At 35.2% G+C, this 16256-nt stretch overlaps 2 protein-coding genes across 3 annotated transcripts in view; one reads left to right on the forward strand and one right to left on the reverse strand.

Moving 5' to 3' along the window:
- The first annotated feature begins 3390 nt into the window (after positions 1-3390).
- On the forward strand, positions 3391-11297 carry rt (Protein O-mannosyltransferase rt). The gene is made up of 11 exons (XM_080157824.1): positions 3391-3941; positions 4250-4458; positions 4944-5165; positions 6124-6236; positions 6520-6694; positions 6896-7013; positions 7470-7550; positions 7792-7967; positions 8423-9439; positions 9796-9928; positions 10633-11297. The coding sequence occupies exons 1-11, from the start codon at positions 3831-3833 to the stop codon at positions 10684-10686; spliced, it is 2409 nt and encodes an 802-aa protein (XP_080013950.1). The 5' UTR covers positions 3391-3830; the 3' UTR covers positions 10687-11297.
- Positions 11298-14211: 2914 nt separating this feature from the next.
- The window catches only part of LOC145316974 (uncharacterized), a 69869-nt gene continuing 67824 nt past the window's right edge, over positions 14212-16256 (reverse strand). For both annotated transcript variants that reach the window (XM_080157829.1, XM_080157828.1), the window contains exon 12: positions 14212-16121. In XM_080157829.1, coding sequence (XP_080013955.1) covers positions 15769-16121 — 353 coding nt within the window. In that variant the 3' untranslated portion in view covers positions 14212-15768. The remainder of the gene's footprint in view (positions 16122-16256) is intronic.

Below are 16256 nucleotides of genomic sequence, written 5' to 3' on the forward strand. Positions count from 1 at the left end.
GAGTGAGAGTCATGTGCAGGGAGAAAGGGGACAATGGTCTCTATAGAGTGAGAGTCATGTGCAGGGAGGGAGGGGACAATGGTCTCTATAGAGTGAGAGTCATGTGGAGGGAGGGAGGGGACAATGGTCTCTATAGAGTGAGAGTCATGTGGAGGGAGGGAGGGGACAATGGTCTCTATAGAGTGAGAGTCATGTGCAGGGAGGGAGGGGACAATGGTCTCTATAGAGTGAGAGTCATGTGGAGGGAGGGAGGGGACAATGGTCTCAATAGAGTGAGAGTCATGTGGAGGGAGGGAGGGGACAATGGTCTCTATAGAGTGAGAGTCATGTGGAGGGAGGGAGGTGACAATGGTCTCTATAGAGTGAGAGTCATGTGGAGGGAGGGAGGGGACAATGGTCTCTATAGAGTGAGAGTCATGTGGAGGGAGGGGACAATGGTCTCTATAGAGTGAGAGTCATGTGGAGGGAGGGAGGGGACAATGGTCTCTATAGAGTGAGATTCATGTGGAGGGAGGGAGGGGACAATGGTCTCTATAGAGTGAGAGTCATGTGGAGGGAGGGAGGGGACAATGGTCTCTATAGAGTGAGAGTCATGTGCAGGGAGGGAGGGGACAATGGTCTCTATAGAGTGAGAGTCATGTGGAGGGAGGGAGGGGACAATGGTCTCTATAGAGTGAGAGTCATGTGGAGGGAGGGAGGGGACAATGGTCTCTATAGAGTGAGAGTCATGTGGAAGGAGGGAGGGGACAATGGTCTCTATAGAGTGAGAGTCATGTGCAGGGAGGAAGGGGACAATGGTCTCTATAGATTGAGAGTCATGTGGAGGGAGGGAGGGGACAATGGTCTCTATAGAGTGAGAGTCATGTGGAGGGAGGGAGGGGACAATGGTCTCTATAGAGTGAGAGTCATGTGGAGGGAGGGAGGGGACAATGGTCTCTATAGAGTGAGAGTCATGTGCAGGGAGGGAGGGGACAATGGTCTCTATAGAGTGAGAGTCATGTGGAGGGAGGGAGGGGACAATGGTCTCTATAGAGTGAGAGTCATGTGGAGGGAGGGAGGGGACAATGGTCTCTATAGAGTGAGAGTCATGTGGAGGGAGGGAGGGGACAATGGTCTCTATAGAGTGAGAGTCATGTGCAGGGAGGAAGGGGACAATGGTCTCTATAGAGTGAGAGTCATGTGCAGGGAGGGAGGGGACAATGGTCTCTATAGAGTGAGAGTCATGTGGAGGGAGGGAGGGGACAATGGTCTCTATAGAGTGAGAGTCATGTGCAGGGTGGGAGGGGACAATGGTCTCTATAGAGTGAGAGTCATGTGGTGGGAGGGAGGGGACAATGGTCTCTATAGAGTGAGAGTCATGTGCAGGGAGGGAGGGGACAATGGTCTCTATAGAGTGAGAGTCATGTGGAGGGAGGGAGGGGACAATGGTCTCTATAGAGTGAGAGTCATGTGCAGGGTGGGAGGGGACAATGGTCTCTATAGAGTGAGAGTCATGTGGAGGGAGGGAGGGGACAATGGTCTCTATAGAGTGAGAGTCATGTGCAGGGAGGGAGGGGACAATGGTCTCTATAGAGTGAGAGTCATGTGGAGGGAGGGAGGGGACAATGGTCTCTATAGAGTGAGAGTCATGTGCAGGGAGGGAGGGGACAATGGTCTCTATAGAGTGAGAGTCATGTGCAGGGAGGGAGGGGACAATGGTCTCTATAAAAGTTTGTATACAAGACAGGTTCTCTCATTTGTTTCCTCATATACTGGATAGATTTAATCTTGATTGAGTGGAACAAAGCAATAGTGTCCAAACTTTTCAACCAATAATATTAATCAACTTATGATCAAAGGTTAATTTTTTTTACCATGAATTTGGGGTTGGGTGGTATCTATCTCCATTGTATTGTCCTATTCCTTAATATCCCTGGAGTCCCATGAAATATGCAAGTCACGGGGTCGATGCCCAGGACAAGTAATAATTTCTTACGTGTAACTGTGTGCATGTGCGTGTGCGTGATTCTGGGCGTGAAAGTGTGTGTGTGATTCTGTGTGCGTGAAAGTGTGTGTGTGTGTGTGTGTGTGTGTGTGTACAGGTATAACAAGTGGTTAAAGCAGTGTGGCAAATATCCTAGTTTTTAGAAAACCATTGAAATTGTGACAATAAAGAAATTTTATTTTTTAGTGAAATTGCTCATTTTTATACGTAACTAGGTGCTTTGCCCTTAGATTCCAGGGGCTTAATTCCTATTATGAAATGGTTTTAGCTTTTTTCAAAGAGCCATGTTTCTCTATTTAAAATTTGGATTGTCTAGTTTGGCCGTTTACAAGATCTTACTGGACACATATAAATACATACAGCCACTACACTGCACAAGATGTATATTTAATTTTTGCTTGTTTTAGTGATTCAGGTATCGCTGCTAGCGGCCAAACGGCTTAAGGAATATAAGTAAGTATAATTGACAGATCAAAGCCTTTAAACATTCTTCTATAGCCACGACATATAGGAATGGGAAGACTTTTCGTCAATTTAGATTGATAACCTGGACATCATTTATTGGTCAGTTCGTCCATCCATTAGGAGGGGTGTGGATGGGTTAATGGGAGTATGAGGGGGGGGGGGGTCGTTTTTTCGCCAGCTTCAAGTTTTCCCTTATTGGAGTTCATGATAATCTGATGTAAGATCCAAGTTGTTCCAGAAGATTTGTTGATTTAAACTGTGTGCCAGCAGCCTCGAAATTGTCAAAAAAGAATCAATTCTTCGAGTTTATGACTTAACACAAAATTTATCAAATGTCTAGAAAATACTAGAATTTCTGTGAAAATTTTAAAATCATTATATTATACATAAATAGATTAAAATGAAAACATACCAAATTTAAAAAGAATATATTATATAAAACTTAATTCTTCAAGCTCTTTAAATAATTAGTGTAAAAAACTCTTATTCAAATAAAGGATATTTTTAATGTCATTTTTTCTCTAAAAAAGCCACAAGTCAAAAAAGGCCCTTTTTCTTATATGCACCAAATACATATGATTTTATAGTTCATTGATGACCAAAATTGAAGTGTTATACTTTGTACATTCTTTTACATTATTTTACATATTTTCTCTCTTTAGGTTTTCAAGTACATAAAGTATAGTGATGCATCCATGATACTATTATGATAAAATGTACAAAAATTATCGTCGCATTGTTGGTCACTATTTTACTTTCTCTTGCCCTTCACTTTCTCCCCTCTATACTTTACCCCCTCCTCCCTTGCTCCCAGGCAGAAAGGGGTGAATGAAAGGTAGAAAGTTTGTCCGTCTGTTTGTTTGTGTACATTGAGAATAAGGTAGTTTAGCAGACAATTTTTGATAATCATCTACTCATACAAGCATAACATTGTAAACCTTAATTTTCCAGGCTTATAGAACTAATCAACAGTTAAAAGTATGGTTTAGAAATAAAGAGAAAGTTCAGTTTTATTATTTAAACAAGTTCTTAAAAATTGTTTTTATATGAAATTGTTTTTTTTACATAAAAAAACGTTAAAAACCGGCTTTTATAAGATTGAAATTTTGTATTTTATATATTTACTGTCAATTTATTTAACGTTTTTTTTAAACAATTAAATTTTTCTGACAGCTATCAAAAATCTGTGCATGGCTGTGATAAAATTAGTTATTTACTCGTTTGATAATTAACAGGCATCAAAAAGACCATCTTAATCTTAAATTGTATTTTTCTTCTTATGCAGCCAAATCACTATAAACTACATATTGTAATTTATCCTAAAAAATGTAACAAATGTTTTTATTTCAGGTGATTAGACAAAAATTAAATTTATATAAAAATGGACAGTCAGGTACGAAAGAGAAAAGGAGGGAAGGGAGTGGGCAAGGAAAAAGATTTTAAAGATCTCACAGACAAACTTGGAAACATTATTCCTACGAGGAGAGATGGGGTAAGTAATGTTTCGTCATCCTTGTTAAAAGCAGGGCATTTTCTACGTTAAGGGTTTGTTCTTCCATCTATAACAGATTGTCTTACCGTACGTTAATTTATGCATGTTAGAATTGTCCTAGCAACTTCAAACTTGGCATATTCATTAAAAGAAATCCGAATGTCCATTTTGACAAATTTTGCTTTTACAACCATTTTTATTTTGTATGATTATTCTATTCTCTTTGAACTTTTGTAACAGTATTCCTAGGACGATCAGACATAATGTATACAGTTATGAGCAATAGTAATTTTTTTCTTTCTTTTTAGGGTGATGGAGAATCAGTGCCTGAAACCCCTCCCAACGAATTTATGGACGACCTGAAGGGCGATGGCTTGCAGCAGTCAGAGGTATCTGCCAGGCCAAAGGCTGCGGCCCTCCCCCGCAGAAAGGCCCGCGTTGCTGACAAAGGGTTTAGCCTGAAGCTTGAGATTGATGGCATGGCTGTTATGCTTTTTGTGGTTGGAGTTTGTACAAGGTAAATTTTATTCTTTGTGGGTAACACATTTTAAGGAAGATGAAACGTGAAAATATAAGAGGGGGAAGGGGACAATACTAGGAATAAATAATTCTACGCCAAAGTGGTTCGTCAAACGTGTTGAAAAATTAAGTTTTAATAAAGTTATTTGAATAACTTGATTTTTTAAAGACTTATAGATAGTTACCTAGGTAAAAATGCTTCTTTTTGATTTATTTCTAAATTCATGCTTCATTGTCTAAAGATAATTGGGGGAGGTCATGAAAATAGGCTAAACCACCCCAAGATGCAAGGCCTTCCTGACAATACTACAATGCAACCAATTTTGTCTACTATTTTCCGAGATCTTTAGCTTCAGACATAAAACCATACTTCTTTATATAATGGGGTAGCACGCTTGACTTACAATTCAAAAAATCTTGCAGAACAAAAAAGCAAATACCTATAGAATATGAAACAACAATTTATTTAATTTTATTTTGTAGATTTTTCTCTCTGGAAAACCCAAACAACGTTGTGTTTGATGAGATGCACTACGGCAAGTACGCCGGACAGTACCTCAAGAACACATTCTTCTTCGACTCCAACCCCCCGCTGGGCAAGCTTATGGTCGCGTTCGCCGGCTACCTGGCCAACTGGGACGGAAATTTTGGATTTGACAAGATTGGAGTTGAGTACCCTGATAGTGTACCCCTCTGGACACTTAGGTAAATATCATCTTAGTCGTTTAAACTTCTTTCATACTCGATCAACTATACATGTTTATTGTTTATGGAGAACAATTTATGCTTTTTAAATGACAAACTCAACCACAGTCCCTTCGAAGGTGCTTTGACTTTAGTGTCAGAACCTAAATTGGGACATAGTGCATTTCATTACCCTAGGTTAGGTAACTTCATTTCACTTTTCAATAAAATCTAAAATGCAGCGGTTTTTGAGAAAATTAGATTTAAAAATTTCAAGTTAAATTTTCACCCACTAGGAGTTACCGCATAATCATGACAAGAAAAGCAAAGATTATTTATTTAAAATTTTGAACAACTTTTCTTTTATAAAGTCAGTCATAAAACCTCTCTATATATGATTTATATAAGGCTGAATTGCCGTGACCTTAGCAAAGCAACTGATAAAAATGGCCATTAATTAACTCACTTCAGGAGTGGTTTTATGAAAAACTTTATAAAAGCTAAGTAGTTCAAAATTTTAAATAAATAATCTTTGCTTTTCTTGTCATGATTATGCGGTAACTCCTAGTGGGTAAAAATTGAACTTGAAATTTTCAAATTTAATTTTCTTAAAAACCGCTGCATTTTAGATTTTATTGAAAAGTGAAATGAAGTTACCTAACTTAGGGTAATGAAATGCACTATGTCCTAATTTAGGTTCTGATACAAAAGTCAAAGCACCTTCAAACGAACTGTGTAAACTGCACCGACAGATTCGTGAATAATACGATTTTGAGGTTTACAATTTGTATTCTTATCAAACTTCACATTAAATGCTTAAAAATATTTCATAAGATTTTTTGTTAATATACAATACCAATATGTACCTACTTAAATATTGTTATGTACAATTGAAAAAAGTTAATTTTTGCATTATTTTTTACTAAATTGCTCCGTAAAGTTAAATTAATATGATAAATAAATGTATTTTTTCCCCTAGGTTTATTCCCGCCATGGCTGGTTCCTTGCTGGTACCCCTGTGCTACCTGTTGATCCAGGAACTTGGACTCTGTGCCTGGACTGGAGCCCTCGCAGGATTTATGATCATCTTTGGTAAGTCATGCAGTCATTTTAAGACTTAGTCCATAAAAATATATTTTAAAATACCTTATTCATTTTGAGGATGACCGTAAAATTGTAAGCTGGTAGTTTAATTTATTCCTGAAGTGGGCCTCAGAGTACTCATTTTATGCTGAAGTTAGGTGAATTAAGGATTACGGCTACGAAATATTAATGCTTCCCGCATGGGTTAGGAACACGTTTTAAAAAAAAAGATGCATACACTTATCTTCATGCCTAGTTTCATTATTTTTATTTTATTTGAATTTATTTTTAGACAACGCAATTTTGACCCAGTCTCGCTTCATCCTCATGGAGTCCATCATGATGTGCTTTGGTCTGGGCGCCATCTTGGCTGTTCTTAAGTTCAAAAAGGTTTCCAGCCAACCATTTACAGGGACATGGTTCTTCTGGCTCTGTACTTCAACACTTCTGGCAACTGCGGCTTTCAGGTATTCTACGCAGTGTAGTTTTTACAGGTTACCTTGATAGGACAATGACAGACAATTTTTTCCCACCAAAATTACATAAAGTGTTATAACTCAGGGCAGTGTCAGGGCTATATATCTTCAGGAAAAAAAATCATTTTAGTCTTTTTGCTTTTGCGAATTATATATTATTTCCTTCTTTCAAACATAATAAATAATATTTAGTGTGAAGTATATCGGTATCTTCTCTTCCCTGTTGTGTTGGTTCCTGATCCTGCAGGACTTCTGGAGGCTTCTGCCAAACAAATCCTTGTCTGACCGCCAGCTTTTCTTTGATTATATGGTAAGCATTATAATCTTTAGTAAAAAGCTCATAAATAGGTGGTTTCAGAGTAGCTCTTTTTTAAATGTAAGGTTCTAAAAAGTCCTAAGAAATAATTGTTTTAGTACCTTTAGACTTTTAAAGTTATCAATAGTGATTGAGAATGACAGCTGTTACACAAAATGTATTCTTTGTCATTCGAATTTAGAATCTTGGTTATTAGTCTTAAATCCAGAGAAATAGACATTAAATAATTCATAAATAAATCGAGCTAACTTATTTTATTTCTTCCATTCATACCCACTACCCCTTGTTTATACCCCAAACTCAACTTTTGGAAGTTGTTAACAATATCAAAATTTAATTGCTATGCTAAACCTTAGCCTTTGTGGAAATACAAACGAGAAAGGACTGACAGAAAGATAGTAATATGATTATACATTTAATAATATAATGTTAGATTTGACATTTTTTTAGGTTAGATTGGCAGTTATGGTAGTTGGAACAATTGGACTCTACGTTGCCATTTTCTATGTTCATTTTGAAATTCTTTACAAAGCAGGAAAGTTTGATCAAATATCAAAGTTCCATCTTCAAAAATATCTTAAAGCGTTCAAAATTAACTTTTTAATGCTGTTTATCTTAAAAAACATTTTGAAGAACAAAAGTTTACAGGTTGCTTTTTAAGACATAGACTTTGGTTTTAAATCTCTCTTTGGGGGACAATTGAATTTTTTTTTTCTTTTTAAATATTCTTTAATAAAGAACCAAGTTTTATGATCAAACAAATATGAAATCTGCAGGCAACCATGATTCTCTGATGACCAGTCAGTTCCAGGCCAGCCTGGAGGGCGGCCTCGGCTCCATTATCCGCGGGCAGCCCAACCTGATCGCTCACGGCAGTCAGATCACGCTGCGCCACACGTATGGTCGTACTTGTTGGCTGCACTCACACGAGGCTGTTTATCCTGTCAAGTAAGTTTTTTTTTTCAAATTAGGCCTCGAAACCAATTGATATCCGCCATACTGAAAAATCATGTATCGTATCGTATTATATCCAGTTTTCTACGGATATAAAAATGTACAATCATAATATTAAAGCCAATTTTGTTAGCTTCTCGGGGCTAACAATACTGGTTTTTATCTTGTAACATGGTTGTTAATTGTACATTTTATATCCGCAGAAAGCTGTTTATTATACGATGCGATAAATAACTATTCTCATGTCGAAATCGAAAAAAGGTTTTGCTAGAGGGGTGCAAACCTTATTGATGTAAAACAAGTGGAATGTGAACCTTAGCATATTCAATTTAAAGTGATTTGTTAAACCATCCCTATGTTAAGAGCTTTGTTGTCTTACAGTTCATCTCAAAATTAATAATATTAAAATTTACGCCATTTTATCTGTTTGACACACTTATTTATTACAGGTATGAAGATGGCCGTGGCTCCTCCCACCAGCAGCAGGTATCCTGTTACACATTCAAGGACATCAACAACTGGTGGATCATCAAGAGGCCAGAGAGGGAGGCCCTCATTGTGTCCGAGCCCATCGACTACATCAAGCACGGCGACGTTGTTCAGATCGTGCACGGCATGACCCACCGCGCTCTCAACTCCCATGACGTTGCCGCCCCGATGTCGCCAAACAACCAGGAGGTGTCCTGCTATATTGACTATAACATCTCTATGGCGGCAGAAAATCACTGGAGAGTTGATATCATCAACCGCGAAACAGCTGGTGACGTTTGGCACACCATCAACTCCCAAATCCGTCTCATACACGTCAACACAAGCCAGGCCTTGAAATTCAGCGGCAAACAATATCTTGAATGGGGTTATGAACAGCTTGAGGTTGTCGGGGACAGAAACATCAACCAGGCCGACACTGTCTGGAACGTGGAGGAGCACCAGTACACCAAGGAAGACAAGGATAAGGAAACAATTGAGAGAGAAATTGCTGGCCACGAGCTCATCCCCGAATCCAAGACTGACCTGCCCTTCTGGTACAAAATGCTGGAGGTCCAATTTAAAATGCTGATGACCAATCAAGAAAATGTTAAGAATCACAATTTTGCCAGTGATCCCAGCGAGTGGCCGTTCCTAACACGTGGTATTGCTTATTATATTAGTAAATCCTCTAACAACCAGGTTCACCTGCTTGGTAATATTATAATCTGGTACACTGGAACAGCTTGCACCGCTATCTACGCAGGTTTGCTGGTGGTCTACCTTCTCCGCCGAAGGCGTCAGTGCTATGACATTACTGAGGAAGAATTTGAGGAATATTGTCGGGTCGGAGAGGTCTTGTTTACAGGATATTTGCTCCACTACGTACCCTACTTTTTCTTTGATAGAACTTTGTTCCTCCATCACTACCTGGCTGCTTATGTGTTCAAGATTATGTTGACTGCCTACGTCATCACCCATGTTTACAAGCTCCTCAAGTAAGTCTTTTAAATTTTCTTTTCGAATCCGAAATATTTAAAAAAAACCTACCTATTTTTTTAGGAAAATTCTAAATCCTGATTTAAATGGATGGTATCTTGGTCATTGCTATTTTATAAGATAAATTGTATTTGGGGATTTAAGACTTTAAATTTCACTACAGTAGTACCACATTACCTTATTCGCTGGCTTAATAACTTTGGATACTTTTTAAATTTTAATTCATTGGTTCTAAACTAGTAGTGTCCAAACTTTTCAACATAAGGGATAAATTTGTTAATCATTATTGGAGATTTAAATCAATTTACCGTCTATTATCTTATCCCTTTAGATCCTTGAAATAAATATTTTGTAGGCAAGTGCTACCGCCCACCCTGGTGAAGATAGTGTTTGTTTGTGGTATGTTTGTATGGTGCTGCGCTGCTATGTACGTATTCAAGGTGTTCTCCGTCATGGCCTACGCCAACAATGAATTATCCGCTGAACAGGTATAACTAGATCTTAATACAACAAACCTATAGTGGATAAAAAATTGTTTTTAAAGCTTGTTTTAGGTTGTAGCCAATAAAGGAACGTTTCAAATCAGACAACCAACTCTTTTATTGAACAATATTTGTCTGGAAGTCCTAAAAAGGTTTATAAGATGAACTTTTTTTATACGTGGATATATTGAAAATGGGAAACTTGTCGTCAGTATAGCCTTCTAAAATGGTCCTCATATATTGTTTAGTTCGTTCATCCAGTAAGAGAGGTGGGGATGGGGTAAAGGGGATGGATTGGGGAACATATCTATTGTATAGATGTATATACAGATAAATACCTGCCCCGTTTTTCCAAGGACCTTTTCGTCAGCTAGCATATTGTTTTCTTCTACTTTGCTGTGTGAATATTTCCGACACTATTAATTGATTTTCAAAAACATAACTGAAAGTCGGCACAAGGTCCTTGGGAGGGGGATCTACAGTTATTTAACCAATTCCCCCTCTAGTGTTTTACTGATTGGGGTATCGTTATTTTAGTCAGCTGCGATCAGAGTATATAAAAATCTGGTGCAACATCTAAGTAATAATATATCGATTAAACTAGGAAATAAATAAGGAATCGAAAGGTTTCGTGATTTTTAATAAATAAGGAATCGAAAGGTTTCGTGATTTTTAGTTTTGGAAAAATAATTTATTAATTCTTTATTTAGGTTCGAAGCCTGAGATGGAAGGATACGTGGGACCTTATCATACACAAGAAATAAATAAATATTATTATTTTTTACAGAGAAAAGTATTTAAACAATTTTGTATCTCAAACAGCAATCTCAGAAAGAGGAAACATTCCAATGATGCGCTCAAAAAAGCTTTCCAAAAAAGTATTATATTAATTAACAATCTAAAAAACTTAATAAACACAAAAACAATCATTTAGAATACTCAAACTATTATATTGTTACCTTTTTTACTCTGATTACCAATGAAAAAAAAAGATCTTATACATTTTTTACATTTGATACTATTGATATTAAAAAGTTTATAATTCTGTCTTCCTATTTAAACTTTTATAATATAAATTTATAAAATTAATATATAAGTATTATGTAATATTAAATAAGCCAGTTATGATATTGGTATTACTATCGAGCTATGTAAATTTTTAGCTTTGTTATGCATGTTATTGTAATTTTTTAAAAATAATGAAATTGTTAATTTTCGTCACAATCATTGAGAAAAAAAAACTACCATAGAAGCATTTATATAATTAAAGCTTAAAAATACTATAAACTTAGAAATAATTTGTAAAATTGTGATAATTCATTTCTATTTTTTATATAAATATGTTTTGTTATGAAATATACCCATTGCAAAGATATTCTTGTATTTTTTTTTCGTGTAAAAATGAGCACGCAAAAAGTGTTCTATAATTAGTTTTACTTCCAACTCTTTTTCTTCGTCAAATTGCATATGGACCACGAAGTTGTTGAAAACATAACAAAGTTTTAGATTAGGTTATGTTAAGTAAAAAGTGCCCAGTATGAAAAAAGGTTTTAATCCACTCAGCAGGGTCTAGAAATATGTTTTTTTTTCTTCTCGAAAATCTACATTTGAGGGAGTTGGTTTCGTTGGTTGAAATAAAGTTAGAGAGAGAAAGACCGTTGGTAGGTAAAAAAAGAGTAAGAAAAGGCTATACGATATGATTTAATATAAGCAAGAATTGCAGTCCAACAAAAAAAATAATAAAAAAGGACTCTCTTCATAGACGTCAAACCTTTGAAACATTTATTTTACCCCCCTAAGAATAAAAAAAGCTTTGACGTCCCTAACTCCCTTGCGAGCAAAGCTTGAAAAATTGTGTCAAAATTGGTGTCACAGAAAACTCTAGACTAGTTGACCTAATTATTTTCTTTTCTATTCTAAGTTAATCTCTTTTAATCAAATGCTTTACTAAATTCATGATGTTTAAAATTAGAAAAAATCACTGAAATTCATACCTATAACATAAAACTATTTGTATAAAAAAGGTAAAATATGAAAATATTTTTAGAGGCCTGGCGCTGGTTGGGCAATAAAGATAGAGAGATAATATTTTGTACATGTAAAGTAACAATTTAGGTTAGCAGAAGAATGAAATATAAGAATGTATTTTGAGTAGTATATCTACTATGCAATAATGAATCTGTAGTGATCATAACGGTATTAACCTCTACAAATAAAATCTGCAATGTTTTTTTTACCCCCCTGAAAATCTGTTGGCAGGGGTAAATTTTTTTACCCCCCCAAAAAAAATTTACCCCCGGGGTAAAATTTTTGGGGGAGGTAATTTAAATACTATTAAATATTTAGATACGCACCTCTTAGTGAAGTATATCAAGCAAATTAAGCTTGGCCAGTTATGACAAATTGAAATCATCATCAAAATGTTTAAGAGTAAAGATAGAAAGGATACATACCATTGGTTGGATCCATAAAAGCTTTAGAAAAGATTTAGAAGTGCATACGTGAGGTAAAAATTATCACCTACTGCACAAAGTATATATTTAAGGTCACCCATCGAAGTACGGTCGGTAGAGAATTTAGGTGGTTTCTTAAAACGAATGAGTATCGCACTTAATTGGCTATGGTAGTCAGATCAACAAAATTAGGTTTCTGAAAAAGACCAAGATCATATCAAATATATCAAAAAATCTTTTTTAACAACAAAATAAGATTTGGTGATATATCTGATTCAGCGTTACTGGCTTGTAAAACCGTAGACAAGAAGTCAGGCCTGAAAAAAAGTAGTTAATTTTCCTTTTTGGTTAAGTTTGTTTTTTACTAATAGTAGCTTTAATGGCATGGAGGATATTCATTGATTAAAATGAATTATGAATCACTAAACCTCCAATGCATTGTAACCCTATCCAGCCATAAAAATTAGGTCATAGGATCGTTTGAAAGTAAAATTTACACTGACATATTTTTATTAAAAATCAAGGCTCTGCATTCTCAGCCGAGCAGCTTAAAAAGCCTTTCCAAAAGACAAAAGCTATCCAATAATAATTATAGGAACAGTTTAGTCACTTATAGTTTGCACCAACCAATCAAAGTTTAATAAAAGTTTTTCCAGTATGGCTTCAAACCCGATTAATATCTGCTGGTTTAGAACGGTTGCTTAGCCATTTTGAAAAATCATGTATTGCAACGTATTACACAAAATTTTCAACAAATATTAAATATTAATTTTTCATTTTAATATCCGCGGAAAGCTGTTTTTATATCTATCAAAGAACGTGTTTGTGGGGTATAATTTACAGCACAATGTTTCCTCCCTCCCTAACTAGATATCGATATCGCTACAAATATCCTGCCTCACTTTATAAAAAAAACCAAATAAATAGAAATTTTATTTGTACATAAAAGATATTTATATTTAACAAAATCATACATAATAAAACACATACAATATAGTTTTATAGTATATCATATATTTTTAAAATCATTGATTATTACGCATATAACACATAAAATATTTATACACGAAGAAAAGTAAAATTTTCGGCGCTTTTACTAATTGTGGTTTTTTACATAACCAGCAATATATCTTTTTTTCCACAGAAGGTATGCACACTAAACCACCATTTTAAAAACAAAAAATAGCAAATTTTTATGAAATCATTAGTTTCTTTCTCAATATTGTATATACTAGTGCCTTTAAATGACAAGCCCGTCCTATCAAATTCTTGTGCCGCTTTAATATCAACATAAGACTGTAGTCACAATTTTACATATTTGATTCTAGTTAGAATGCTCAACGATGGTCACAATTGCCACGTAAATATCAGGCAAATTAGGACATCATGTTGATTTTAAGTCTTCAAGAAATCACGAACTCTTTTAATAAATGTCGACAATTAAATCCTTTGATAAATTGCAAAAACACTTTTTTTAAAGACACACACTCGCACACACTTTCTCTCAGAGTTTTTTTTAATTAACTTAAAGACATGAAATTTGTTTCTTTATAATACAACTATACACTAACATTACTATGTGATTTATTTAATGGCCTACTTTTTTTTAAAGCAGCTGTACCAATAGCCATAAGGGGTCTAGTCCTAAATATTAGTGGAATACCTAACTTAATAAGAAGTTTTCAAAAATTATTTGTTTTATGTATAAGTTGTATGTGTATGTGTGTGTGTCCCAAGATATTTCGATAAATGCTGGACTGATCGTTCCACAATGTCCAGGAAAGGTTTGCGGCTAATTGCTGGTGGAGATGGGTGTTGGTGAGGGGGGAGGGGCTAATGAAGATGTTTACCATTAAAAGTTACTAGTTCATAGAAAATAAGTCAATAAAAAATTTTGAAACTAATGTGCAAATGCATACTTTTAATATTTGTACACTATTTTAATGACAGAACAATATAAAACAAATATTAAAAATTGTAATAAAATAACTTCAAAAAACACATAAAAATTAATAAAACTGACAATTCATTAGACATTGAATAAAAATAATAGATTTTTAACTTTACTTAACGCAAGTGTTTTATAAAAATATCACATATAGAAAAATACTGTATAATGATTCTTTACAATATCAATAATATTTTTTAGAAGATTTTTTTATCGTGGTATCGCGGTAATTCATAAAACAACAAGATTAATAAAGTCCTTCATTAGCGAGCAAAAACAAACTGAATAAAAAATTGGGTATAGTTCCTTTCGCGTCAACGCCTCTAAAGGGGCGTTTCGTCGTATTTTCAAAGTAGCTTTTGGTTGTTTTAGGTTAAGTTAGGTTAGGTGATTGCCCCGCAGGGTTAGACATCTCCCTTCAGGGTTAAAGCCCCCTGCAGGGGCTAGAAATATGAGAAAAGCTACAGTGAAAAGTCACGAAAGGGACTATACCCCTAATCAGTATTACTGACTGTCGGCCGGACGGACAGATAAACGGTATCAAACCCTAATTATAGAATAGCTTTGTTGTTGATAATTCGCACATATGGCGTGCGTATTATTTATGCAATTTTTTTCGCATGGATTTATGTGGATACATACATATATTGTAAATATCAAAGACTATTTTTATTAAGGTTAAAAAAAGAAGATACGGAAAGTGTCATGTGTAATGTCATATAAATACGTATAAATCAATCTCTATTTTACGAGTTTCCTTTCCCACTTCTCCTTTCATCCTGCCTTTTTAGACATATTTTTATGACGTCACACATGACACTTTCCGTATCTTCTAAAAAAGATTAAAGAACATTATCTGTTATGAATGACTTCAAATTAAAATGTAAAATTAGTGTTATAAGAAGTCACATATCATGTCCAAAACCTAACCTTTAAACATGGATTGTTTTTTTTTTATAAAATTGAAAATGTAACCTTTTCAAAATCTAAGGCATTTACTTTTTTGATTAGGATTGTATAAAAAAACTTTCCATTTATACTTAAAAGACACGATTTAGTAAAAACTCCTTGTATGCATACATAAACATTACCAATATATATACACAGAAAATGACATTTTTCGTTAGCAAATGTTTGCAGAAATTCAGAGAATCACTGCGCCTCCTGGTTTGCCATATTCTTTTAAATATGCTTCGTGAAGAAGTATTATTCAAACAATAAAATGGAAATAATTAAATCTTATTTTAGAAAAAAAATCTCGATTTCGGTACCCGAAAAATGTCTATATAGTAAAAAAATTATGAAAATGTCTTTTTAGCAACACGAATCCATTTTGTGAAAGTTCCAAGTAAATTTGATAGATAGATAGATAACTTTGGCTATAATTTGACTCTTGTACATTTAAACATAGTATTTTTTTTTACTTCAAAATTTAGGTAAAATAATTAGAAAACAGTGTCTCTTTCAATTCTGCGTATTGGTGTAGCCAAATTATGGTGATACATGCCGTTAACAACGCTACTATTTCTCGTTATTGCAGCGGTTGTCACCGGCGGATCGGCGGTGCTCAACTGGCTACCGCCGTTAGGATTAGTATTCCAATCCACGTTCAATGTTGAATTTGACTTTTTACCAGACAGTGAGATTAGTAGGGCTGACGGCGGCAGGCGTAGATCTGAGCTGGAAAAGCCGAGCATTCGCGGCGCCAGCGGCGGGTTGTGGTTAGCGGTGTTGTTACCGCCGATGGTTCCATACATCTCCAGAATGTCACGGCTGGACGCGTAAGATCTGAGTTTTCCTGTACATTAAAAACAAATCAAAGTTAAGTAACATAGTTGTTTCATAAAAAAGGAAGGGAATTTCTGTCCTTTTTAGGAATGACTTCATTTTCTTCATATGATCCAAATAGTTTCTTAATTTTAACAAGTTAAAA

This window comes from Acartia tonsa, chromosome 4, assembly GCF_053477335.1.
Source record: "Acartia tonsa isolate MP-2025a chromosome 4, ASM5347733v1, whole genome shotgun sequence".
Lineage (NCBI taxonomy): Eukaryota > Metazoa > Arthropoda > Copepoda > Calanoida > Acartiidae > Acartia > Acartia tonsa.